The sequence below is a fragment of the Trachemys scripta genome, chromosome 6, assembly GCF_013100865.1.
Source record: "Trachemys scripta elegans isolate TJP31775 chromosome 6, CAS_Tse_1.0, whole genome shotgun sequence".
Taxonomy (NCBI): Eukaryota; Metazoa; Chordata; order Testudines; family Emydidae; genus Trachemys; species Trachemys scripta.
The window spans coordinates 101,881,159-101,908,844 of record NC_048303.1 but is presented as its reverse complement, the minus strand read 5'-3'; the positions used below and the strand labels follow the sequence as shown (position 1 = coordinate 101,908,844).

The following is a 27,686-nucleotide window of genomic DNA, read 5'->3' as shown; positions in this document are numbered from 1 at the left end:
TTTGGAACCTGTATTGATTCAAACAGAGGATTTTGTACAACCCTAATTAATTGTGTGTCTATGGGTGTTCTTTTTTCTCTCTCTTCTCTGCAGCTTCCTCACCCCTTGCAGCTTTGGCATCTTCTAGACGCAGATCACCCTTGAATGTGAGATTAATTTCTCAAAGTCAATCTTGCTGTTATCAGGGTTGAAGTGCAAAGTTCATTCTGAGGGCTCTCCTTGTCTTTATGTATAGACTAAATTAAGGCATCATAGATATCTCCTATGCCATTGGGCTCAGCCTGCTGTGCTGCCAGATTTTACTTATGTATTCTTTGCCTGAACCTGATGGGGGTGAAAGGGGTAATTTTAAGTTGTTTGATGCCAAGTAATTTTGTGGTAAAAGTTACTTAAAATACTTAGTTTGGAGAAACAGGAAATGGTCGGCCAGCTCTTACTAACAGTGTCTTTTACTGCCAACATGGAAGTATGGCTCCCACTGTTTGGTCACTGTTTAAGGTACTTTTACATGCTTTAGAAGACATCGTCATCAAGACCAAGCAAAAATAAACACAATTATTAACCCTGACTATTTTATTATTAAAGAAAGAAAAAGAAAACACGAAACAACACAAATGATAAACTGATAACTTCTGTTACAATCTTCTGTATGTCTCTCTGCTTTTAACAGGGATTATACTCCTAAATGGGAACACCTCTGACGTGTGCTTTCCTCTTGTAAATTAAGACCTAAGTACAGTAACTTCTCACTTAAAGTCGTCCGGTTAACGTTGGTTCGTTGTTACGTTGCTGATCAATTAGAGAACATGCCCGTTTAAAGTTGTGCAATACTCGCTTATAATGTCATTTGGCAGCCACCTGCTTTGTCAACTGCTTGCAGAAAGAGCAGCCCGTTGCAGCTAGCTGGTGAGGGCTTGGAACCAGGGTGGACCGGCAGCCCCCCTATCAGCTCCCCTAAGTTCCCTGTGCGGCAGTTGCCCAGCAGGCTATCAGTTGCCGGCAGTTCACTGTCCCTCCCCCCACTGCCACGAGCTGCTCCTTCCCTCTGCCTTGGAGCTGCTTCCAGGAGCCTCCTGCTTGCTGTGCGGGATGGGGAAAGGGAGGCTAATGTCAGGGTGTCCCCCTCCCCCCTGCTTCTACCCCCCCATCTCTATAGAGCGGGGGGTAGGGAGGGATATGCCAAGGCTCAGGATGCAGGGAGCTTGCTGGTAGCAGCTGCTGTCTCAACTTGCTGATCTACTTAAAAAGGCAATGTACTTAGAGTGGGGTGGGTGTACTTAAAGGGGCAATGCACATCTTTCTCTCTCCCTCACACACATGGGTTTATGTCTCTATCTCTCTCTGCCATGCTGTCTCCCTTCCTCCATTTGTGCTGCCTTGTAGAGTGTGAGGCTACATTAACAACAATGTGTTAACCCTTGAGGGCTCAGCCGAGTGCTAGTTCATCATTTAGCAGTAAGGCATTCCCTGGGAAATATCCCACCCTCTTCCACCCTCTGACTTCATCACCTCAACCAAGCTTCACAATCATCATTGCTATGTATAGTATTAAATTGTTTGTTTAAAACTTGTACTCTGTGTGTGTGTGTGTGTGTGTATACAGTCTTTTGTCTAGTGAAAAAGGTTTCACTGGAACCTAATCCCTCCCTATTTACATTAATTCTTATGGGGAAATTGGATTCGCTTTACATCATTTTGCTTAAAGTTACATTTTTCAGGATCATAACTACAACATTAAGCAAGGAATTACTGTATATTGTTTCCCCAAATTATTGTGAATGCCAAAGATAACCTTCATATAATCTTAACTCTGTTCACCAATCCATGTACATTACAATATCCTCTTTAATTGCATGATCACTTGCTATTCCTCAAATAATAAATACGTATATTTTAGAACCTTAAGTGCATGCATAGAATCTTCTAGTACTGTGTGTATGCTAAATACACATTCCAGTCATTTATAAGCAAGACATGTGATTAGTAAGGCAATGGTTCCATACACAATACAGTATCCACCGTAAATGAAGTGGGCTTGTCCCGCACAACGTGCACGTTATTCAGTGCGCACTTTGGGAGATAGGGACATTCTTCGATGCAGCTAAATTGATTGCATGGTAGTGAATGCTGTGGTTAAGGTTGAGATGGGTTTTTTTAAATTTTAAATGTCACTTGCTATTTTAAAAAGTGTAAAGAAATATTTGTTAATTATATGTCATGTACAGAAGACATGATGTTGTGGTATAACTTCTTTCTTGGCACTCATTTGGAATGACCTGCACAACTCTCTCATTGCTTCCTAACTACTGAGTAACATGAGCATCTCACACTTGCACAGACCTTATTATGCTAAATACATGTTTACACTAGACCATATTATGATCTATACAATTAATTGAAAACAAAACAGAGAACAAAAAGTTTTAAAGCCCACTGGCATTACTTTCAACCATTGCAGGTGAATTTAGTACTTGTAAAAGGACCAGTTCTGCGGGCCTTATGCAGAGTAGCACTTACTCTTGTAAGACATTGTTGACAAATCAGGCCAAAAGTAAGGGACTAAAATCTCTAATTACCATATTTACTGAGTGGCACTAAAGCCCACAGATAGACAAGTGCACCTTAACCTTGACTTTAAACACCCTTGAACGTAGTCCTGTGTCTGTCTTGAGCAGGTATTGCTAGTTATATCAGATTGTGTGGTGGGGAGACAAATGTGTGATGTAGATAAATGGGAATTAGGATGCAGCCAAAACTATTTCCACTTGTGACCAGCACAATATTTTACCCTCTGTTTCTAGACATGAAAGATTAGTGCATTGAACTCTTTCATCTACACACCTAAACTAACTTTTAATGTCAAGTTATGTTCTTGGTATTCCCTTTGATCTTAATTCATCAGTTCTTTATTGATTTAAAATTGAGTGGGTATATCCAATTTGTTAAAAAGTTAATCAGACTGTCATAAATCCTTACGTTCCACTGATTCAAAATGTTTTCATAGTCTGTTGTTTTCATGGAGCTTTACGGATCCATTAAGTTTTAGCCCATTTTCCGGCACCATTAAAAAAAAAAAAAATCCTGGATCCTACAAAACTACACATGTACTTAACTTACCCACTCTACCAATGGGAATCTTCACAGTACAGAAAGTTAAGCATGTCTGTAAGTCTTTGCAGGAGCCACATTTATGACTCTGTTTTTTCGGAACCGGAAACCTATCCAAAGTTCCTGCAGCAATCTAGCATAGGTGCATATGAGTATTTTTGCTTTTGAGGTCTCCTCCTCTAAATTCCTTTCCTTGTATAGGATGGTGAAAGCAGTTTTGCACACTGTTAGTCATTGTAATACATCTATTTGTGTGGATTTTTTTTTTTTTAACGGACTCAGTCCTACAGTTCTTTCTCAGGCAAAACCTCTGTACTTGTGTTTTCACTTACAGTTCCAAGTCAACTGTGATATATTTGATACTTTTGCTATGAAAGAGTCTGTACAAAAATAAATTATATGCTATTTGCTTTTGCTCTGCTGCAATCTGTGAGTAAAAATATCTTCATTGTTTTGTACAATTTTGTATCAGCACAACACTTTATTCCACAACGTTTGTTTTTTCTTAACTTAAAGTTTCACTTTGCAAACATTCTATTAACTTCCTCATGGCAATAAAAAACTCTACTTCCTCCTGAGTACAGATCTATCATTCTAGCACTCAAAAAAAAGTCTTCAAGGTTTAGAAAACAGTTTTTACTTTCAATTTAAAATCTTGAAAGGGAAGTCAGTGGGAATTCGACATAAATGCATAAAATTTTAGCTGTGTGGATCCTTCTACAGAATTGGGGCCATAATGACTTGTCACACGTTGATTGGGTGGTCAATTGAAAGACTGTGCTGACTTTATGGTGAAGCAGCGTAAGGATGTTTGCACAGTATGTGGCCTGTAAATAAATAAAAGACTTCAGTTTTCTGCATTTCAATTAAACCTTGACAAATACAATATATACGACTCTTGACTTCTCAAAAGGAAAGCTCTAAATATCTTATCTAAGCAAAGTGTCCAAGTGGTTTGAAAATAAGATACATCCTTTTATATCTAAAAGATTTAAAAAATTATGAAATATTTCAATTGGGAATCTTGTATCAGGAGTCATACATTTAAGGAACTAATGCGTTCCTTTCTGATGTTGTGGTGTTAATGATTAACATTTACTACATTTAAAAAAAATGACTTGTTTTATTGTCCAGTGAGTGTCAGGCCCCAGTAGTGAAACATAGAGCCTGACACTAATAGGGTTAAAAGGATCTCCGCTATGTGTACTATGCTGTGCGTTATACCTACATTGCTTATACATTGTTTCCCCCCGCCCTCTTCCCCCAGTATTAGCAATCTGCTTTTGTACTTTGACATCAGGGATTTCCCTAGTGAATTTTGTCACAGAAAAAAGAGAATCATCAATATCGCAGTTAAACTTGACTTTCAAAGCTAATAGTATCTCATTTGGGGGCTCAAATTTAATAAATTTTCTTTGATTCTGGGTGAGTTTTTAAACATCAAACAATGAATTGGCCAGGGTGCAGTAAAATATTTAGATCTATTGACTATGGTTCAGAAGGGTAGAAGGCAAAACACTGGTGGTTTGATGTTGATAAATTCTTAGTACCTTAATCCACATTAATGTTTTCTTTTATCTGTGTGCATATCGGCAACTAAAAGAGCCTGAAAAGTTGATATATATAAACTATAAAAATTTAAATCAAATATATGTTTAAAATAAGGTGTTTGTGTTATATTAAGCACGGTTAATGTCTGAACAGCATTACACATTCTGACAGAAGACCCTGGAGAATATATTTGTTCCACAGGACTGTATATCCTGAACCTAGTACACTATGTGTGAAAAAACGTATGGCCTATACTGTTATTAAAATTGCATTATAGTGCATATGTTTGGCAGCCACAGGTATTGACAGGAATTCTTTAGGTCAGCCTGGGAAATGTAGAGCTCCCTATTCCTATAGATGATAGCAGAGAATGAAAAAATAACGTATTTGTAGTCCCGTGTATCTATAAAATTACACAAACACACTTGTTTAATCACAGTAGATTTCAATTGTTGTGACGCTACATGGAGTACGTTCTGCAGTATAATCAATAGCATTTTAAAAAGTAGAAGCAGTTAAAAGGAGACAAATGCCATCTAGAATTTTAAATCAGTTGGAATATATTTTCATTTAGGATTGATTGGATATTTTAGAAAGGTTTGGCTCTAAGTAAGAGAAGTGGCCCAAATTTATATTTGTAAATAGTGTTGGTAAATGGTATGTTCTGTCATTTTATTATTCCCTTCTAAAACTATTCATTGACAATAAAAGTCAATAATGATCTTTGCCATGGTAGCTAACCTTATGTAACAGATAGAATGTATATCATATTAGTATATAATATAATTAAATTCAGTTTAATTACTGGAATTTTATTTTGCAAGATCCAAAAATAGTGCAAGATTAGGAAAAGGGCAAATTGATAATTACCTTTTGTATCAAATAAAAATGGAAAAATTGGGTGTGTACAGTTTTTACATGTGTTCTATGTGTAATATATCAAGTATGGTATATAGTACACACAAATAGACACTTACAAAATATAATTATACTTTTAGTATGTGGGGAAAAGCTGATTTTAGTTAATAATGAAAGTATTTCATATTAATGTGACACAGTAACATGTTTGGATATTTAAAGGGGAAAATATTCATCATATTTATATAGCTGAGATGTATTTTTATCATTTTCATGGCATATAAGTTTGTATAATGTATTAAAAGCAGTTTTTTGCTTAGCCAGCAGATGGCAGTGTGATACCAACTGCATATGGTTACATTTGTCAACATAAGTAGGACTCTTTCACATGTATATTTTTTGGGGGGGATGGTTGGTTATTTTGTTTAATTTTTACCTTTCACAATCCTTAAAAAAATCAAACTATCTAGGCTTTGTACAAATGCTACTGGTTTCCTTTTCCTTGTTTAGAAGGTGTACAGCTAAGTTAGCTAATACTAATATTTATTAGTTTCTTTATGTGAATCTGCCGTAAGAAATCTAACAGGCTGTGCAATTAACAGAAGAAAAAAATTCTGCTACAGGTAGATTTTTATTTTTGTTTTAGGAAGGATTTTAAATGTTGTTCTGGGGCTTAATTAAATTTGTACTATTGAACCCCTCTATGATGTGAATATGATCTCTACACAGCAGTCAAAACTCATTTATCATCTCTTTCTTATGTGTTGTTGCACAGTACTTTATTAATAGTTGATGATTGTTGGATGGAAAGTGTAATTACTGCCTACAATTTTTGTTTTCTTTTGTGTTAGGTGTTTTAGGAGGGATGGCTCTGTAAAATTTGTCCACCAGTTGGAGTGAAGCCCTCAGTGACTCTTCTTCCCTTCTCATTTCAGTCCAGAGGAGGATGCTTTTTCTTCTTAGCATTCTCTCCCAGCACTCTGAATTAGAGATTTATTTGCAACGAAAAATCAATTAGTCCTAAATTTATTCATGGATTTCAGGTCCAGCGATCAATGCAAGTCCACTCAGTGGGCTCAAGGGGACCCAGTTCATCCCAGTTAATGTGTCTGAAGGGGAATTACCATTGATGCTGGGTTTTTTTCCCTTTAGGTCAGAGATCAGATCTCGCTGTCACGGACTGCGGCAACCAGGAATGACTTCACCCTGCAGCTACCCAAACTGCACCTGGAGACCTTTGCAATGGAAGGGCTGAAGGGCGGGCCAGAGGTTGTAGCATTTCAGGTTAGAGTCTAAATAACCTTTTTTTTGCAACTGAGACGTAGAGAGAAACAAAACTGCTTTAAGTGGAGAGAATAAAAGCTTCAAAAATGTTGTAGTCAACAGCTAAAAAGAAAAACAAACTAATGTCCTTACATATCTTTGAATGATATAATTCAGAGACTGTTAGGAGCTTTTAATATTGGAGATGAAATATTAAATAAATGGAAAAAAACAATTGCCACAGAAAAAGATGTAAAATGTTATATTTGATTGAAAAGTGATGTTGGGAAAAGCTGCTTTCCTATTTAATTTAACCTGAACATGACAGAAGAATAAAGAAAAAATGTTTCCCTGCTTCTTATAACTGTTTAAGATTTTTTTTCTTTAAAAATTAACAGAGATTACTGGAGATTTAAACTGTCAAAGAATCAACATTTTTAGAGCAATACTAATTTAAGTAGAATTGCAGTTTAGAATAATCAAGCACAGAAAATATTTTGTTCTTGTAATCCCTGGTTTTAAAGACTGGCACGTTTCCATGTCTACAGAGTATTAATTCATTGGAGGGGAACAGTGGAGGAAAAATTGGTTTGAACTAAAGAAGGACCCCACATTCAACTCTAAAAAATGGACTCTGTGTGTGTTTTAGCTTGTTATGTCTATTTATGCACACATTATTCCTTACCCTTTTTATAGCCATTCAAAATTACTTCATTCTTGTGCCACAGTATTGCTAAGGGCAGAACATTTTTTGGTTTTGATTCAGAGAATGGAGAAGACAGTGAATAAATATTTCTTTCACTGTGCTCTTGCTATGTACGGAAAACTGAAGTGTGTTAACTTGTGTGCAAATTGTAGGAATTTTCACTTCATATGTCGCACAGTGGATGTATGCTTCCATTTTATTCATTTTTAAAACAAAGTGAACTGGGTATTCCGTAAAAGGTATGCCACTGAAGTGTGAGGGTTGCACACCTAATCACATACATTCAGGAACCACAGAATTAAAGTTGAACACTCATTCTAATATCTATCCTCTTGCACACATGCATTATGATATGATGCAGTTTTTAATCATGCAAAATATATAATATACAATATTTTTTTAATAATACAATGCAATATGATCCACTTAGGTTTCTTTACAAAGTTAAATTCAAATTGATATGTATTTACTCATTGGAAGGAGGTGGGGAGAGGATAGAGCTGTAGAATAACCTCTCCCTAACTCAGTGGTGGTCATTCTTATTCACTCCTGTGGCTAAGAGTGAGATTCCAGAGGTAATGTGTCCTAGAAGAGAAAGCCACGTAAAAACAAAACAGCAAGGCTGCTGCCTTTCTAAAGCTGCTTCCTCATGGCTCTCTAATCTGGTAGCCTGGTGTGAGGCCACCTGTCTTTTCCTTTTCCATCCCATGGCCCTGGTAATGTTGCAGAAGCTCTTGCAAGACAGGCTGTCCCTTCGTCCTCTTTAGGGGATGAGGATGAATAGGAATGTAAGAAACTGTATTTCAGGACTTCACTGAGTGCCAGGGAACTGGACTAGTGCACAACATGGCTGAGTTCCCTGAGTGGCTAACTAGTGGTGTGATTTCACTCATGTACATTGCTTCTGCCCTTGACAGCAGCAGTAGCATCTGGTTACTTTGCATATAGGTAAACAGCGGACGTGGTCTACAGTTTATTTAAGCATGAATTTCCGAGGATTTTCTTTGTTGCTGTGTTTATTCTGAAACAACTACTTATAGCAGTACTTGAACAGAGCATATTATCAATTATATTTTCCAAATATTTACTTTATTTAAGAATTTCCTTTTTTATGTTGGGTGCCTGTTTAGCTTAGTTTTAATTTCATCACATGGAGTAAATGTATGCAAAATGTGCATCTAAGGACCCTGTCCTACGGTCTTAAGTTATGAAGTATCTTTACTCATGCAAGTAGTCCTATATGGTATTAAAATCAATGGGATTATTTGCATGATTGGTCCCTATCACTATTATAAATCTATTTTACATTGTATTATTAGGTAAATGTCATGCAATTGTGTAACTAAAGCATGCATTATATGCAAATGTTAAAAATGAGCATTCAGCCTCAACTCTAAATGCATTGGGTTTTGTGCGTTTAATTTCTTGCACAGAATTCTTTCATTTTCTTTTAAATTCAAAACAGGAAAAAAACAGAAATGTGTGACAGGTATAGCTGTAGCCATTGGAATCAGTGAATACTGACCCCTGTTATGTGATGGGGAACTAAATTTTTTTAAATCTGATCTATATCAAGTGACTGGGATCCATAAATAAAGTTCATCCCCTAGCCAGCACTACATTGTATTGCCCCTGTATTGCATGTTTTGAAAAGAAAACAAAATCTTTGCAATAAAGTAGCAAATGCGTCTACCTGAATCCCTCCCTCTGTAAGGGAACCTGACAGAGAGCTAGGGGAGTTGATCATAGTGCTTCCAAATTTCCCTGAAAGCAAGTGTATTGCAGAGGAATCGGAGAGGCTGAAATCCTCCATGCTTGATGTATGTGGTGGGCCCAGAGGCATTAGAGATCTATAATGCATTCCAGTGGGAGTATGAAAGAACTGCAAATGCTAGACAAAGTCATTCAGAAATTTCAAGAATACTGTGCACATATGAACGTCACTTGGAAAAGGTACATTTTCTTGACAAGAAATCAACTGCCAGGTGAGCCGCTCAAGCATTATGTTACATGCCTACATAGTAAAGCTAAGTTGCTTGAATTTGAACAGCTAACCGATGAATTAATTAGAAACCTAGTTATTTCTGGCATAACTGATAACTAAGTCCAAACCAGAAGAAATTTCTTGAAAGAAAATGGACTGAACTTGCAAAGAACAGTGGATATTTACAGGGCTAATGAAAATCTGTGTTTCCCAATGGAAAGTGTTGTTAAAGTGTGTGAGAACTGAAGCGCGTCTAATCAAAAATGCATACCATGGCGTAAAGACAAAATCCATGGGTAAACAAACAGCAGCGACCAAAGGGCCCGTGTTCCTCAACCCGAGACTACATGAAATGCTTAATGAATTGCAAAAATACATATTAAATGTGCAAGCTTAACAAGGAGCTTCTTAAATTTGACGTGCTTTCTAAAATACCCCAAACAAGGGAAAATAAGATGATACATTAAGGGGTGTCTGAAGTAATTATGGCCACCCATTTCTCGAACAAAACTTGGCAAGCTGAAACAAGAATGACAATATGAACCCATCATTACAACAGCTCGAGAGAGATATTCAAGATGGGTGGTCAGTGGAAAAAGCCCAGTTACTTCTGCAGCCATGGAAGATAAGAAGAGATCCAAATGTGAAACTTGCAATGAATACAGGAAACAAGATGCAAAAGACCCATTAAAACAACGTGATAGCCCTAGCCAAGACTTTACCAAGGTCTATTTGAATTAAACTGGAAAGAGAATCTTTTGCTAGGGCCTACTACTCACTTTTTTTTTTTAATTGAGCTGTCGCACTACACATCAAGTAGCAATGTAATAACCTATCATAAATCACAGTTTCCTGAGTTAATAACACACATTGGCCCGCAATGAAAAGTGACTCATTTCACCAGTTCTCTGAGGTATCACATCAAGCATACCATGTGCAGGTGTTAATATGCAGAACCAGTACTAAGAGCATGGCCTTGATTTTAGAAAATCAAAACCATCCTTGTCACATCAAAGGTATACATGTATAGCGTTGTCTCAACACATCTCACAATACTTCTTTATGATCATGAGTTCAGAAACTCACATGCAGAAGGACAAAGCCAATATCAAACAAACCAAAGTCAGTTATTCCGGACATAGTTAGAAAAGAGCTGTATGCCAAAAAGGTAGCACAGGAGAAATACAACAAGAAGTCGAACATTTCCTCCCACTCACAATTGGGATAAGTATTAGATCCCAAATAGAAAGTGTGTGACAACTTGCCAAATTAATAGCTTGCCACTTAGAGGTTATATGTCCTAGCCACCCTTAGAGATTGGCCCTACCAGAGGAATACAATACATTTAAACAAAACCAAGGAAGATTGTGGCTCTGTTTATTGAGAACATCCTGAGTGCTAATCACACTGTTCCTATGCAGACCAAGGTAAAACATGTTCACCCAGTCACTGACAACAAACATGGATTGCAGTTGTCAGATCCCCATTAACTGCCGAAAACTCCACTGCAGAAGAAACTAGTGGTATATGATCATGTGGTTAGACAGCCATTGAGGTTCAGAGAATGGTAGTTGCTGACAGATGTGCAATTAGAGACAGACTAATCCTCTCATCTGTCAGGGGATCTATGTTGACCTCCATCTTAGAAGTCAGCATGTGCATGTCTTTGTAATTAGTTCTATTAATTTGTGGCTGTTGTTTTTATTTGGTATTATATTTTATTTGCATTTTTTTTTTCTTAAAGAGAAGTCATTGGCCACTGAAGTCAGATACTGCTGTCTGTCATGTCATAGTGGCCGGAGTTTTTTGTAACCCTACCTCATGCTAAGTGATTAGATCTAGGAAAAACCTTTCAATCTCTTATCATGACTCCTATGTATAGCCCTTTTATTACAAGGAGAGTAAAAATATTAGACAGAAAGAGAAATGGAGAAAATGTGGCACTTGCATGAATGCTCCCATATAGACATATGCAGTCTGTGTCTACTGTGTGGTGTGACTAAGCTTGAATGATTGTGTGTGGTGTGTGCATACAGGTCAGTTGGAGTGTGGTTAACTAGGTGTATCATCTGTGTCTGAATTGGAGGCTCTGAATTTCTGGGCTTTACGTGGGGTTTGAATGAGTACATGCATGTTTGAAACTGTTTCACTGTGTGTGAGAAAAGATATGGTATGTAAGGATGAGACAGGCTTCTATGAGAGGATGAAGTATATATTTGTGTGTCTTAGTTTAAATATAGAGCTTGTGTGTGTACAGATGAGTGGATTCTTCTTTGATTCATTATTGAACCATTCACTGTATGGTGTTGGGGGATACTGCTGCTTCATGTGCTACCTTTCAAATGAGACATAAAACTGACCCTGAACAGCTCTGAGCATTAAAATCCCATTGCGTTTTTCACAGAAATTAGTGTTGTTAGCTTTGGTGCCCTGAGTAAACTTAAATTTGGATATCTATATTCTGCATAACTAAGTTTCCCCCATACATTTCTTAAACTGTGTGTAGTGTTGGTATATGCTGCTAAGTGTTTACTGTGTTCCATTTGAAAGGTTATCATGGGTTTCATGTTCTGCATATGTGTGTTTTAGGATGTGTGCTTGCCCTCTTTCTCTTTAGCTTTCCCTCCATCCTCATACCGATCTAAGTGTGTGTGCGTGCATGCTCATAGATTTGGATATTTAGATATACTATATATAATTTATATACATTTTATAGTTTCCAAAGTACTATGAAGTTCTTTGGAATGAAAAGTGCTGTATAAACACAATGTGGTATTATAGTTATTAGTATTAGTAGTAGTAATACAGTTGAGTACTGTCATCTATTCTCAATGATAGAGTATAGTCATTACAAATTTATAAGGAAATTATGTCCTTCCATTTATTTTATGTAAATTATGCATCCATGTATGATGTAGTCATGTAGTTATCATACTGTACTGTAGGCAGAAGTAAAACCCTTTTTTCTAATCAATCGGGCAAACATAAATGTAGTTTAAATGTCGAAATGTTGTCTTTATTTTCACTTTCCTGTTTTCCTCAATAGAGTTAGATTCATTTCTGAATAAATTAGAAGCTAAGAGATTTTACATAAAAATTAGGCTTATTGTATTTATCAAACAATAAAAACATTGTTTTCTTTCACACATTTATGTTTAGTTGCTGATGATGTTGTGGTCAAACATTTAGTTGCTGATGAAGTTGTGGTCAAACTGAAACAAGCAAATGATTTCAAAGTAAACACTGAGTCTTCATTCCTCCAATCATCCTGCTGTGCCAAGTCATTGTAGTATATATAGTACTGGAAATCACACCCTGGATGAGCTAAGGGTACAGTAGTAGTTTGAGCTCCAAATCTCTTGCCTTTGTAAATTTGTTTTTTAGATTTTTATTTTTATTTATTTATTTATTTTTGTTCTTAGTAACATTTGAAGCACGGAGAAGGCTGTTTTAGGTGATCCCTTGTACACATATGCTCTCCTCTTTATTTTACTTGCTCCACTCTCAACCTAGCATTGCAGTGACCACACATTTGTCAAGAATGGCTGAGTGCAGCTCCCTTGAGAATCTGTGACTGGATTGAACTGCTCCATTGGGGGCATGGTGATCCTTCAAACAACATGAAGCATTCCCTTCTGGAGTACTGCATGTTGTCTCAACAGCATTCCTGCCCCAAAAATGTAGGATGAGCTCAAAACCTGAACTCTCATCACCCATTAAGCAGCATATAGTGCTGCTGCTGGACTGAGTGCTTTTTAATATATCTTTTGAAGAGAAGAACAATTCTTTATAATAATACTTTGCCCTTCCACTTTGAACTGAATTTGTTCATAACTAAGTAAATATATTAATCTTCATTAAACTGGAATAACATTTCCTCAAGATGCTGAATTCCCCATGTGAACCTGACCTGTTGCAAATTTAAATTTACCAAAAATACATTAAAATACACATTGGTGCAGGGTTACAGAAACAATATTGACGTGTTCTATAAAAATCTGGATGAACAGCAAGAAGACCTTTACTGGATTTTATCAGAATTACTTGCCTCGTTCTATTCCAAGCATCCAACCTTGGATCTAACCTCCCATATTACTTACTTTTTCCGGTTTGCTCCCACAAACTGCCATGAGTTTGAAAATTTTGGCTTACATATCTTGTCCAAGGTTATATGGCAAGTCTGTAGCAGTTCTGGAAATAGAGCCTGTTATAGAACGCACATGTGTTTTGCACTGTCCAACCCTCTCCTGGACAGTCCTGATATATTGGGTCTGTTGCCCCTCTAAGGCAAGGGCATCAACATACAACAGTCTGCTACCTTAAGTGAAGTTACCCAAACAATTCACAGCACTGGATTAGTTTTAATTAAAAAATAAAACACGCTTACTTAACTATAAAGAGAGATTTTAAGCAAGTACATTGAAGACATTCAAGTCAGAAATTGTTACAAGAGAAATAAAGATAAAAAGCTTTCTAAACTTAAAAATCTAGATTTGGTTCAAGGTGAAATTCTTACCACCTCCTTCCAGCAACAGGGTTCACCAAATTTCAGGTTAGGATCTGATCCCGAAGTCCCCAGGCTGTTTCTTCTGTCATCTTAGGTGGAAAAGAGAGATGGATAAGGAGAGATAACTGGGGGTGTTTTTGCCCCTCACTTTTATATAGTTCAGTTACCCTTTGAAATGCATTTTCCTGAGGGTTACCCATAGTTAAAATTCATTCACAGTAAAGAAGGCTGGTGGTGAAAGAAGTTCCTGCTATTTCTTCTCACCTCTGTTTGTTGAAAGGCAGATTTTCCTTGTCTCCTGTCTTCCCCTCTTGCTGCCTGAGGATCCTGTTATAATTTACATGTAAATTGAGATAAACACGCATTCCTTTGTTTCAGACCTACTTGACTAGTTCTGCCTAATTGGGGCTACCTGGGTTTGAACATGTGCCACCAACATCATTCGAGACGGAAGTCTTAATTGTACATATAATGTTGCTACATACATGCAGCCCTGGTATTATTGACCAGCACGGTATTAGTTTTCAAATGATACCTTACAAGGCATATTTTATACAAAGATTATTACAATAATGTGTAGGGTATGAATATTCTTTAAATATAGTAATCCCTGCAAGTCCAGTTTTCAGAATGGAGAGAGGTAAATAGTGGTGTCCCCCAGGAGTCTGTACTGGAACCAGTCCTATTCAACATATTCATAAATGATCTGGAAAAATGGGTAAACAGTGGGGTGGCGAAATTTACAGATGATACAAAACTACTCAAGATAGTTAAATCTCAAGCAGACTGCGAAGAGCTACAAAAGGATTGCACAAAACTGGGTGACTGGCCAACAAAATGGCAGGTGAAATTCAGTGTTGATAAATGCAAAGTAATGCACTTTGGAAAACATAATCACAACTACACATATAAAATGATGGGGTCTAAATTAGCTGTTACCACTCAAGAAAGAGATCTTGGAGTCATTGTGGATAGTTCTCTGAAAACGTCCACTCAATGTGCAGCAGCAGTCAAAAAAGCAAACCGAATGTTGGGCATCATTAAGAAAGGGATATATCATATTGCCTCTATATAAATCCATGGTACGCCCACGTCTTGAATACTGCGTGCAGATGTGGTCGCCCCATCTCTAAAAAGATCTGTTGGAATTGGAAAAAGTTCAGAAAAGGGGAACAAAATTGATTAGGGGTATGGAACAGCTTCCATATGAGGAGAGATTAATCGGAGTGGGGCTTTTCAGCTTGGAAAAGACAACTAAGGTGGGATATGATAGAGGTCTATAAAATTATGACTGATGTGAAGAAAGTAAATAAGGAAGTGTTATTTACTTCTCCTCATAACACACAAACTAGGGGTCACCAAATGAAATTAATAGGCAGCAGGTTTAAAACAAAAGGAAGGTTTTTTATCACACAACGCATAGTCAACCTCTGGAACTCCTTGTGAGAGAATGTTGTGAAGGCCAAGACTATAACAGGACTCAAAAACGAAATAGATACGTTCATGGAGGATAGGTCCATCAGTGGATATTAGTCCGGATGGGCAGGGATGGTGTCCCTAGCCTCTGTTTGCCAGAAGCTGGGTGATAGGGGATTGATTGCTTGATGATTACCTGTTCTGTTCATTCCCTCTGGGGCACCTGGCATTGGCCACTTTCAGAAGATAGGATATTGGGCTAGATGGACCTTTGGTCTGACTCAGTATACCTGTTCTTAAGTTGTTATAGCTGGTTGTGTAGTTATACTTCTGAAATGCTCTGACCTGGGTAGGAAGTAAAGATTCTTCTTTGAGTGTTGGTCTCTGTGTGTTTTCCACACATAGGTACGCATGTGCTCCACACACCTGAGACTGCAGATTTCTAGCAAATAGTGTCCATTGGTCTGTAGCTGCACATTTGCCCTCTGTGTGCTCTGAATGGAGGATGCAGGCGGTGGCACAGACCAATGCCTCTCCAATTCCTTCTTATTGATATATGGCCTGAGTCAGAATCCTCTCTGTCCATAGCTACCTCCATGTTTCTTCGTCTTCAGAACCTGGAAATATAATTGTTCATAGTTTTTAGTGTAGTTAGTTAGAATTTTAGTGTCATAATATAATAAGTATAGCTTAATTTCTCTCTATCTTGGGGAGCCTCTACCCAAAGATTATACCCAGATTCCCAGGGTTTAAGAACTCTATCTCCTGCCTCTGCTTTTTCTCCATGAGTGAAGAAAATCAGTGCTACTTTGATTGCCTTGGAGAGGTTCACATATCCGCTAAGTACAGCATCTGCCGTTCCTTCCCTCCTTGTACCCATGAGGGACAAGAGCTCACATTGAGATAATGTCTCATAGCCTTCTCAGATCCAGGCCAGGAAGACCCCCCTGTACATCAGCCTCAGGCAATGAGCAGCACCCCTCCGAGAATGAGCTCAGGAGCTGAGGCCACAGCTTCTAAGCCCAAGGAATCATTAACAAAGGCTTTTCATGAGAATAAGTGGCACTCTCACAAATGCAAGGACACATCTCTCCTTCTATGTCTGCCTTTAAAAAAAGGGATCCCTCCCCGATTCCATCCAAGTCAGGTGAGTCCTCGTGCATGGATCCTAAGAATTTAGGTCTGCTACCTGAACATGAGACTAAGGCACAAAGGAGAAAGAATCCACCAGTACCTATTAAGGTTCTTGTTCACAAGCCAAAGGATGTGCACCCACTGACGCCACGTAAGAACTGCAGGCTAGACTCTTCTGTGGTATGGAACCACCCCCAGAAGGATCCACCATGACCACGGATCCGCCGGATCCATGGGTCCAGACCACTGGAACACCTCACACTCTGGGATGAACTGAAACCTAAACCACCTCCCCAGAGGATATCTTTAGCCATCCCAACCCTCAATGTCCTCTCCTTTCATGACCAGCCTTCCTGAGGGACATAGAATCATAGAATATTAGGGTTGGAAGAGACCTCAGGAGGTCATCTAGTCCAATTCCCTGCTCAAAGCAGGACCAACACCAACTAAATCATCCCAGACAGGGCTTTGTCAAGCTGGGCCTTAAAAACCTCTAAGGATGGAGATTCCACCACCTCCCTAGGTAACCCATTACAGTGCTTCACCACCCTCCTAGTGAAATAGTGCATGGGATTCTTTCTTCCTAAGTGCAGGACTCAGATTTCTTTTGGCCCAATCCTCCAATTTTTCTAGATCACTCTGGACCCGGACCCTATCCCTACCCCTACCCTCCAGAGTATCTACCTCTTCCCCGCAGCTTAGTGTCATCTGCGAACTTGCTGAGGGTGCAATTCATCCAGATCATTAATAAAGATGTTGAACAAAACCGACCCCTGGGGCACTCCACTTGATACTCAACTAGACATTAAGCCATTGATCACTACCTGTTGAGCCTGACATTCTAGCCAACTTTCTATCCACCTTATAGTCCATTCATCCAATCCATACTTCTTTCACTTGCTGCAAGAATACTGTGGGAGACCGTATCAAAAGCTTTGCTAAAGTCAAGATATATCACATCCATCACTTTTCCCATATCCACAGAGCCAGTTATCTCATCATAGAAGGCAATCAGGTTGGTCAGGCATGACTTGCCCTTGGTGAATCCATGTTGACTGTTCCTGATCACCTTCCTCTCCTCCAAGTGCTTCAAAATGGATTCCTTGAGAGCCTGCTCCATGATTTTGCTGGGTACTGAAGTGAGGCTGACTGGTCTGTAGTTCCCCGGGTTCTCTTTCTTCCCTTTTTTTAGATATGGGCACTATATTTGCCTTTTTCCAATTGTCTGGGACCTCCCCCGATCACCACGAATTTTCAAAGATAATGGCCAATGGCTCTGCAATCACATCAGCCAACTCCCTCGACACCCTTGGATGTGTTAGAGTTGGACCCAGGGACTTGTGCATGTCCAGCTTGTCTAATTAGTTCTTAACCTGTTCTTTTACTACGGAGGGCTGCTCACCTCCTCCCCATACTGTGTTGCCCAGTGCAGTAGTCTGGGAGCTGACCTTGTCTGTGAAGACCGAGGCAAAAAAAGCATTGAGTACTTCAGCTTTTTCCACATATGTCACTATGTTGCCTCCCCCATTCAGTAAGGGTCCCACACTTTCCCTGACCACCTTCTTGTTGCTAACATACCTGTAGAAACCCTCTTGTTACCCTTCACATCCCTTGATAGCTGCAACTCCAATTGGCACTGGAGAAAGAAACCACCTTAAGGAGATAGGGATGTCCTCTCCTATTCATAATCCAGAGCACGTGTGGTCCCTGTCTGTATTCCACTAACTGCCCTCCTCCATCTCTGCTTCAGCTCTTTCTGATTCACGATAAGATGAGGAACTGGAGAGCGTTGGTCTGCACTTCCCCTTATGCCCTTGCTTTGGAGCACAAGGAGGGCAGTGGTGGAGGTGAGGACCAATTGGCACTACTTGCTAGAAATCTCTGGTCTCAGGTGCCTGGAGCACGTGTACTCACATGTGGAATACAGATAGGGACCATGAATCTTAAAGAACCTCCAGTTACAGATGTTCATACTTATTTCAGGGATTTATTAAAATGGTAATAAGTAATCCTTTTTCGGTTATGATTTATTTTATAAACTGGTAATGAGAGATTCTTGCATATGGCATATGTTGAGCTACCTTCCAACCTCTTGACTGGCACATCATTGGCAATAGATCTTAATATTCTTTTAATTTTTAAGTGGTATTTTTGTGAGGATAGCTATAGAAGCTGTTGTTTGATAGATATCTTCCTTCCTTTGTCTTCCTGACTCCCTTTCACCTGTTTGCTCACCCTTTTTGCCATTTCCCTCCACTCCTCACACCCCAAATAAATAAATATTGGAATACAGTTAACAAAAGAACTGGCACTTGCAAGCTGTATATCCATCATCCTGCCAATCACTCTGCTTGTATAGCATACTCCCCCGCCCTTAACCCATTTTTTTTGTCATTTTAGCTTGTAAGCCCTTTGGGGGTAACACTGTGTAGCACCAATCCTGTTTAGGGTTTAGTCATAGTCCATAAAATACCAAAGAAAAAAATCCACACTTTTTCAGCCATATATTTTTGGAGGGTCAAGGAAATCAGAGTGAGCATAGAAGGGGTTGCTGCCTCTTTGGCTCATCAAGTCATCAGTTTCTGGAAAGATAATATCAATCACAATGGGGAATTACGTTCTGTCCTTGTATTGTGCAAAGAAAGGAGAGGGGAGTGGACCCTGCCCTCATGTTTTAGTTTTTGATTTCTTGTGATGACTTTCAGATTTAATTAGTTTGGCTCCTGCTTGCAGTTCTGCTTTCTTCTTGTAGTTTTCAGCTTGTTGCCAACCAGGATATATGCTGAGGAGCCAGCAGGAAGTATCAGTATTATTTCATAGTAATTATTCCTTTGGTAAGATGAGACGTGCAGTGTTAGATTGAGCTTTTCATATATGCCATTGATACAAGAGGAAAACGTTTGGTGGTAGGAAACAGTGTAAGAGGGTTTCTTGGCACCACCTGTGTTAGTAGTCTCCTTTTTCAGTTGAAGAAATCGTTTCCCTCTAAGGGCTGGTCTACATTACTGCTTAAGTCAATGTAACTTTCGCCGCTCAGTGATGTGAAAAAGACACAGCCCCGAGCAAAGTAAGTTACATCGACCTAAGCGCTGTCCACACTAGTGCTCTGTCGGCAGGAGATGCTTTCCTGCCGACATAGCTTCTGCCTCTCGCAGATGTGAAATAATTACAGCGATGGGAAAGCGCTCTTCCGTCGGCATAGCTTGTCTTTACCAGAAGTGCTACAGCAGCACAGCTGTGCCAAGGTAGCCCTTGAGTGTAGACTTGCCATAACTAGACAGGGAATATGTGTAGTATCTTTTGGAAAGAACTTGTTTTATCAATTCTTTCCTCTGCCCTAGCTTGAGTGTACTGTAATCTTTTTCCTATTGTTTGATATTGCTGTACGCAGCATATAATACCATTTTGTGGATGAGTCCATTCAGGAGATTAGATATTATGCTATTGAGGGCCATATGAGTACCTAAATAAATGGATAGACTCATGAATAACACAGTATAAAGTGAAAGGTCAGAGAAGTTGAAGCTCTGATGTCTGCTTTGTGGTTCTGGTTCTTTTAATTTCAAAACAAAGCAAAAAAGGTAGAAGAATGTTGAGTGTGTGAATCTGTTGAATAGCAGAGAAAAATTGTACTGGGCTTTATCATACTGTGATTGAAGTCTGAGAGTATTCCCAGTGACTTCATTGGGAGCAGGAGCAGGCCCTATTCAATTTTTAGCTAGTTGATTAGTAGTCAACTTAAAGTCTATCCAAATCTTGAATCTTTTGTTTTTAATTTAACAGCCTACTATTTCATCATTCTAAACAAACCTGATTTATCTTTGCTTATCCTTATTGATAATTTGAAAGTAATGAGAATTTATGCAGTTTTACACTATATTACGGCTAAGATTTTGTAACAGAATTGATGGGATTTTTGGTCAAAGGCAACATTTGATGGGCTGTTTAGGTAAAGGCCTGGAAAAGGAAGGGTTATCTACAACTTGAGCGAGTTTATTATGGCTTAGTGATTTGCTGATTGATTTAGTTTGCTGTCAGTTAAGGCTCTCTTAATGTCAGTTTTCTTTGCATAATACCTTGAAATAAAGACTGATGAAGTTTCTCAGATTGATGCCGCTTACATAAACTGACCCCGATTTGCCCTGTTCTGCATGACAATTTAAGTGACAGCAGTTAGAGGAAATATAGCAATGAATATGCAACTTAAGGATTAAGGAAAACTCAAGTAAACCTTTCAGAATGTAAAACTAGGCATAAAAATGAAGCTGTTCTGTTAATTCCACAGTTGTCTTGTGTTTAAGAAATAGAATGATGTTGTGTCCCAAGTGGCGTACTGATGAAGTGAAATTGAAAGAAAAAAGTTTAGGAAGGATTAAAAATTAAATGATATATTTTTGAGTTATACTAAATTTTCTCTTATCTTTATCCTATTTGAAAGTGCAGTTCTAGAGTGTATGTTTTGTAAATATGTGAATTTCAGATGCATGAAGTCTTACAATTTGAAATGCATCTGTTCTCTTTTTGTACTCCCGTATTGCATGTGTAACTTAAACTGTTGTCTTGGTTATTAGGTGTGACATACCAGGGTATAATCCAGACCAGTGGGGGGCTGTCACCTCTCCCCTGTAACCTGGGATGCTCTGTAATGCCTTGTTGTTGTAGCCTCCAACCTGGACTGCTCACAACCAGCCACCAGCATTCAGGTCTCTTCCAGATGTGTTTGTGTGTAACTGCAATCTGCCAGTTACACCCTGGCTCTCACTAGCCTTGGTTATACTGCAGGGTGATCCCAACCCACTCCATATTTTCCCCCAAAAATGTTTCCTGTATTGCACAGCCATTTCCTGGACTGTCCAAATATATTAAGACCATTATTCCTTTAAATGAATAATATACACTAGTTTGTTATCCTAAATAGTGTTACCCAGCTAACTTAACTTAAACACACTGGATTAGATAAAACAATAAAACAAGTTTATTAACTACAGAGAGATTCTAAGCGAGTACAAACAATAAGGCATAAAAGTCAGAGATGGTTACAAGAAAAATAAATATAAAATGCTTTCTGGTACCTAACTTAACAAACTATATTAGAATCCAGCGAAGTTTCTCACCACATGCTTCTAACAGCATTACTGATCAAACTCTTCAGGTCAGGACCTTCTCTGGCCCACCAGAGTCCAACAGCTGTTTCCTTTGTCTTCTCAAGTGCAGCAAATGAGGGCAGCCAAGGGACAGAAAGGGGTGTCTTGGGGTGTTTGCCCCTTCTTTTTATAGTTTCGGTTCCTCACTGAAAAGCATTTCCAGCTAAGAACCAAGAGACAAGGGGTCTAGTGGAGGAAGGAGAGCTTATGTTGTTTCTTTGCTAAGACGCTGATCTCTTTGTCCCTGCCTCCCTTTCTTGCCAAGGAATGGTCATTTGATATGACTGTTTACTGCTTAAATGTAAATCAAGGTACCAGGGCCGGCTCCAGGCACCAGTGCAGGAAGCAGGTGCTTGGGGCGGCCAATGGAGAGGGGCTCTTCGTACGGCTTTTCGGCAGCAATTGGGCGGCGGGTCCCTCAGTCCGTCTCAGAGGGAAGGACCTGCCGCCGAAGTACTGCCAATCGCGGCTTTTTTATGGCGGATTTTTTATTTTATTTTATTTTATTTTATTGGCTGCTTGGGGCAGCAAAAACGTTGGAGCCGGTCCTGCAAGGCACACACATTACTTTGTTTAGGACAGACCTGCTGATTTCTGCCTGAGCAGGGCTGTGGGTTTGGAACACATGTTGTTAACATCATACAGGGGAATCTTATAACTTCACATATAATGTTGCTACCTATATTTCACCATAACAATACTGACCTGCAAGTTATGAGTTTTTAAATGATACCTTGCAAGGCATACCTTGTACAAAGATTATTACAATAGTGGATAGGGTGTAAACTCAGGATTGCATGTGTATGTTTAACCTGTTTTGGTTACTGGGTTACCAAATTGATTAATGGATAGTGGAACATGCTGCTAAAGAGTTACAATAGTCAAGTCCAAACACTGTTTACTGGATTGAAAACAGCATCAGTTTTTAGGGTTCAAAATTTCCATTGCTTTTCAGGGCAAGTATATTTTGAGTGGGGCATCTACTTTTGAAAAGTATGGGTGTGGTACCTGAGTTTTTGATGTTGACAGAGAAAGGCAAGGGTGAAAGTAAAAGGAGAAACCACCAAGATTGAAAAGGAAGTGGGAAAGGAGAGAGAAGAAGCATCTAAGAGATTGGTGGATGAATGGAATAATTTTGTGAGTCTGAATGATTAGGGATACATATCAAATATCAAGGTGGCCTGTGGATGGGTGTGACTTTCATAGGTTCAGATAAACATTCAATCCAAACCTCCCTCCTTTTTTGCCCTGGGAAACTAACAAACTCCTTCTCAAAGTAGAAAAATGTTTAAGAACGTTTTTCAAAAACTCTCTCAAGAGATAGGTGACCTGTCCACACTAACTAGATGCTGCCAGAACAAAAACATTGACTAGAACCCTTTTTAAAGCTGGTTGTCTAAAACAATTTCAGAATAAAATCAGTTTCCCAGTGAGAAATTTTTCTGCTTGAGACATCTAATGTGTGTTAGACAGTACAACAGAATGAAAACTGTTTATACAATTCCATTTAAAAAATACATTGAATATATTAAGGTTGCATGATTAAGCATTTAAAGCACTGGCCCATTCATTGTATGCATATGCTTTATGGTAGGCTCTTTACCTCTGAGGTCACATTCTGTAATCTCTAGTAAATACAATATCATCTTTTTTTCCTACATTAGATACACATGTAACACCTTGTACCTTTTTTTCTTTATCTGTTTACACAAACTGCTTTGTCAAAATAATCCTGATTAAACTTGAATTAGAGTTTTATAGAAGATCTCTGTGGTATTTATGTAAATAATTTTGTCAGCCCCTTAATCTTGTAATTTTTTTCAGCCATCAGCACAGTTTTCTTTGGCACTGCAGTCAGAGTTGGATCAGGCTCTAAACTCCTAAGCTAATGTACCTGTGCGCACATGCATTTCGTTGTATTTCTTAGGTGTACATCACTTAACCATGAAGCTAACGTAACGGCAAAGTAACATATTCCCAGTATCTTTAGAGTCTTATGGAGTCTTGCTGCGCCTTCCCCCACAATATCTTGGAAATCTAATATTAATTTCCCCATTTTGCTCCCCTCTGATCATTCCAAAACTTAGTCTCTAAAATTGTCTTCCTTGGCAGTTCATCAGGCAATATAACTCCCTCTTCAAGTCACTTCATTAGCTTTCCCTTCCCCACCATATCAAGTTTAATCAGCTCATCTGCCCCTCAAAAGCCCAGCCTAAATCTCAGATGTAGTTTCTTAGTGTGTTCCCTCAGTGGTGTTAGTCTTGGTGTCTGTCATTTTCTCCTCCCACTCCATCTTCATGCCCTCCGATTCATGGAATGACTTTCCAATACCGGCGCCCCTCTTGTGCTGACTGTTATGAGGCGCGTATTCACCCCTGCGGTGCCTCCTGCTGGTTGTCTCGGGAATTAGCTCACCCAGCATTCGGAGCGTCCTCTGCAGGCCAGGTGTCCCGCCTGTTGTTGGCCCCCGTGTCCCTCCCGGACTCCAGTGCCCTTGGCTTGGGTGCTGCCTCCCAGGCAGTACCCCACTCTCTCTCTGGGTCTCCCCACCCAGGGGAACCCCCACCGCCTATCCCAATGTCACCTCAGTTGTGGCTACTGCCAGTCACCATCTAGCCCCCGCGCCCTGGGGCAGACTGCGGTCTATCAGCCAATCATCACAGGCAACAAGGGGTTTGGACTGGCTGCCTTTACCCACCCTCAGGTTGCCCCTCTGCAACCCCAATATCTATATGGGCCTAGGACCAGGCCCTACCGCCTGGGGAGTTGCTGGCCTAGGGCTTCCCAGCCTCCAAGGCCTTTCCCCAACCCTGCCTCACTCTAGGTCCCCAAGTGAGCTCCCTGCAGCCAGGCCTGTCTCTCTCTCTCCTGTCAGAGGGAGACTCCTCAGCTTCTGGCTGCTCTGGCCTTCTTATAAGGTTAAATTGCTCAGCTGGGGCATGGCCCCAATCAGCTGTGGTTTTGCTCCTTTACTCAGCCCCAGCCCTCTGCAGGGCTTTTCCAACCCCTTCCGGGCTGGAGCAGGTGTTCACCCCGCTACACTGACACACAGCATCCTGGACCCCAATATGTACACTGACACACAGCAAAGACTCCCTTTCTCCATGAGACTCACAAATATAACCCACAATAAAATGACCAATATTGCCTAAGAGGAAAAGAGAAAGAAAATGGGAGAGAGGAGGAAGGGAATAGTTTCAGCATCTTCCTCTGTGTCTGTTGCTTAAACTGTAAGATGTCTGGGACAATGATTGCCTTTATTTTTCATCTTGTACACTACCAAGCATAAATAATGAAAATAATATTCCATGCATCAGCAAGATCCTCCTTCTTAAATGGTAGCTTGCTTCAATAGTTAGAACAAAGTTTGGTGTCCCCAGAGCCTTAGGTAGCCACTAATCATGAAACTCTCAGTACCTGAACTTATCAACAAACTCCCCACCTAATGGTCTTAATTTATAAATTATTTTCTATAGGATCAATGTTCTTCTTGAGCATCTTATTCTTTATAATAATTTCCATGACTATTGTTTTATGCCCATTTGCTGTGGTTTCCAGAAGAAGCACTTTCCCTTCAGGCTCTGTCAATTTCAATGCTCTCTTTTCAGTTTTCTTGTAGGAAGTCATGTCATTAACTCTGACAGAGAATCTAGCCTTTTATTTCAAGCATCCTTCCCTTGGGCTATCCTCTGAGACCTTTGGGGGAACATAATTGTTATCGGAACAAAGGGGATAGAGTTAGGCCCCAAGTGTGGCCCTGAGTCAGCTTTGGTTGAAAAAAGTTGTAACAGGACTGGTTTGATTTTTGGCACATTTAAATTGTACGTGCCACGGTTGAATGGAGCCCAACAAAAAGTTTACTGTTGAAACAAGATACCAGGAGAACAGATCATTAAAAAAGTGCCAAACAGCTGCAAAAGTGCAATTTTGCTGAATGTTGTCTCCCACGAGGCCTTTTCTGATGCCTGAGAAGCTGCTATATTTACATCCTCTACTGATGTTGCCACTAGACATTTTGGGCGATGGGACAAGGCAGCCAGAGTGAATTTTCAAATGCTAAAATGAGGGGGGAAATTAATCCCTCTACCCACAAAAACAGCCTCCACAGACTTCTAATAAATATCATAAAATCACTCGGGGTTGGCCTTCTCAAAGCCAAAATTAATTGGTATATGTTTGTTTTTGTGAACCTGTTAAACTAATCTTATTTATGTAATATTAGGGCCAGACATAAACTAGGGTTGCAGTAATAAAAGGCATACTGTACGTTATCCATAAAACACACATAACTCCAATCTTTTGAGTTTTATTTCCACACTGATTGCTTTTGCCCATATCACACATCAGCCAAACTTCACACTATACATAAAATTCTTAGTCTCTTCAGATTTTTATCTAAGTGCTTTGTTATACTAAAGTTAGGCTCTCATTCTTTTGCAGTCCATTTATTATTCTTTCTTTTGTTCTTTTTATCTCTTTGTATATATTGCCCTTAGGTACATTTTACTACCTACTAATATTCTTTTTAGTTCAGGATTTTCTGAAGGGGGAAACCTAACAGGCAAATGTTAATTTTGATTTTTCTTTTTTCATACTTTAAAAATAAAGGTGTAATATGTGAAGTACTTGGTTCTTGATTTTTCTGACTGCTGTCTTACACGGTACATATTTGAGGCTTATGCTGCCTGTCTGGTCTGTTTATGACACGTTCTTTGATTTGCATTAGCTCATAATAGGTTGCCTATGGTTATTTATTTCCTCCCCTTTCCTTTCTTCTAAATAGGAGATAATTTTATCTCTAGGTGTATAATTGCTGTACACTCAGGATCAGATTCTCAGCTGGTATAAATGAAATGGAAGTCAGTAGCACTACATTGATTTACAAGCTGAGGATCTGGTCCTTAATGCAATTTGTTTTACATTTGGTATTTATTGGCAGCTTTGGAAACAATGTAAAACTATGAAGGCATTAGATAATATTTTAATCTTTTGTTATCTGCAAATCAAAACACAAAGTAAAATTGCAGAAAAAATTAAAGTTCTTATTGGAATGTATTTACTCTCAATAGGTTACATGAACCTAATAATCAGGAAAGGGGTATCCCACTGACAGAGTATTTCCACATGGAATAAATAACTGATTTTCCTTTCCTCATGAAGTATAATAAATACATTAGTACTTTGACAAGAAATCATTTAATAATTTGTGCACTCTGATCTATGTGTTTCCTAAAATATTTTTCCACCAAAGTTTTCAACTTGGTAATACTTTGTGTGACCTTTGATCTAGTTAATTAAATTTAAAGGATATGCTTTAGCCCTCATTTTGTACTTGAATCTTCATGTCTCTTGAACATTGTTGCATAATTTATCAGCGCCAGCTAACAGAATGCCATATATTACTATACTTTATAAAAAAAATCCCCAAAAATTAGTCTTCCAGCTGACAAATTTCTAGCCAATAATATAATGAAAAAGATATTTACAAACATAATGTTGCACTGCACATCTTAGAATTTCTGTTTCTGAATAACAGTGAGCACATAGAGATGATCAGTCATATCACTGAAGGGAGGGAATATATATATATGTGTGTGTGTGTGTGTGTGTGTGTGTGTGTGTATATATATATATATTTTTTTTTTGCATGTGCTGTAGAAAGGGGCCTCCTGTGAAAACTCTTGTTCTATTCTAAGGTTGATTGGAGGGGGACAATATGATAATTTTAAAATTATACATTTGCTCCGTAGTTCGTGTTATTTAAAAAATCATATAAGGCTTGAAGTAGTTTGCCTCACTGGCAATTTGTCAGAGTAAGATGCTCAACTTCATAGATCTGTAGCCCAAGAACTATTTGTGAGAAACTCTGTAGTACAAATAGGCCATCCTCAAACTTAGTAGTGTTTGAACAGGGTTTAGCTTACCTATTAGGTTAAATAGATTTTTCTTGTTCTTGTTTTTCCGGTGTTTTGTTATGCTCTTAACTAATCCTTACCTTTATCTGTTTTAATTTAA

General features: G+C 38.9%; 1 protein-coding gene across 5 annotated transcripts in view; it reads left to right on the top strand.

Moving 5' to 3' along the window:
• The window catches only part of CCDC171 (coiled-coil domain containing 171), a 260,589-nt gene that overhangs the window by 150,225 nt on the left and 82,678 nt on the right, over positions 1–27,686 (top strand). For all 5 annotated transcript variants that reach the window (XM_034774120.1, XM_034774118.1, XM_034774119.1 and 2 more), the window contains one exon: positions 6,670–6,801. In XM_034774120.1, the coding sequence (XP_034630011.1) occupies positions 6,670–6,801 (132 nt within the window). The remainder of the gene's footprint in view (positions 1–6,669; positions 6,802–27,686) is intronic.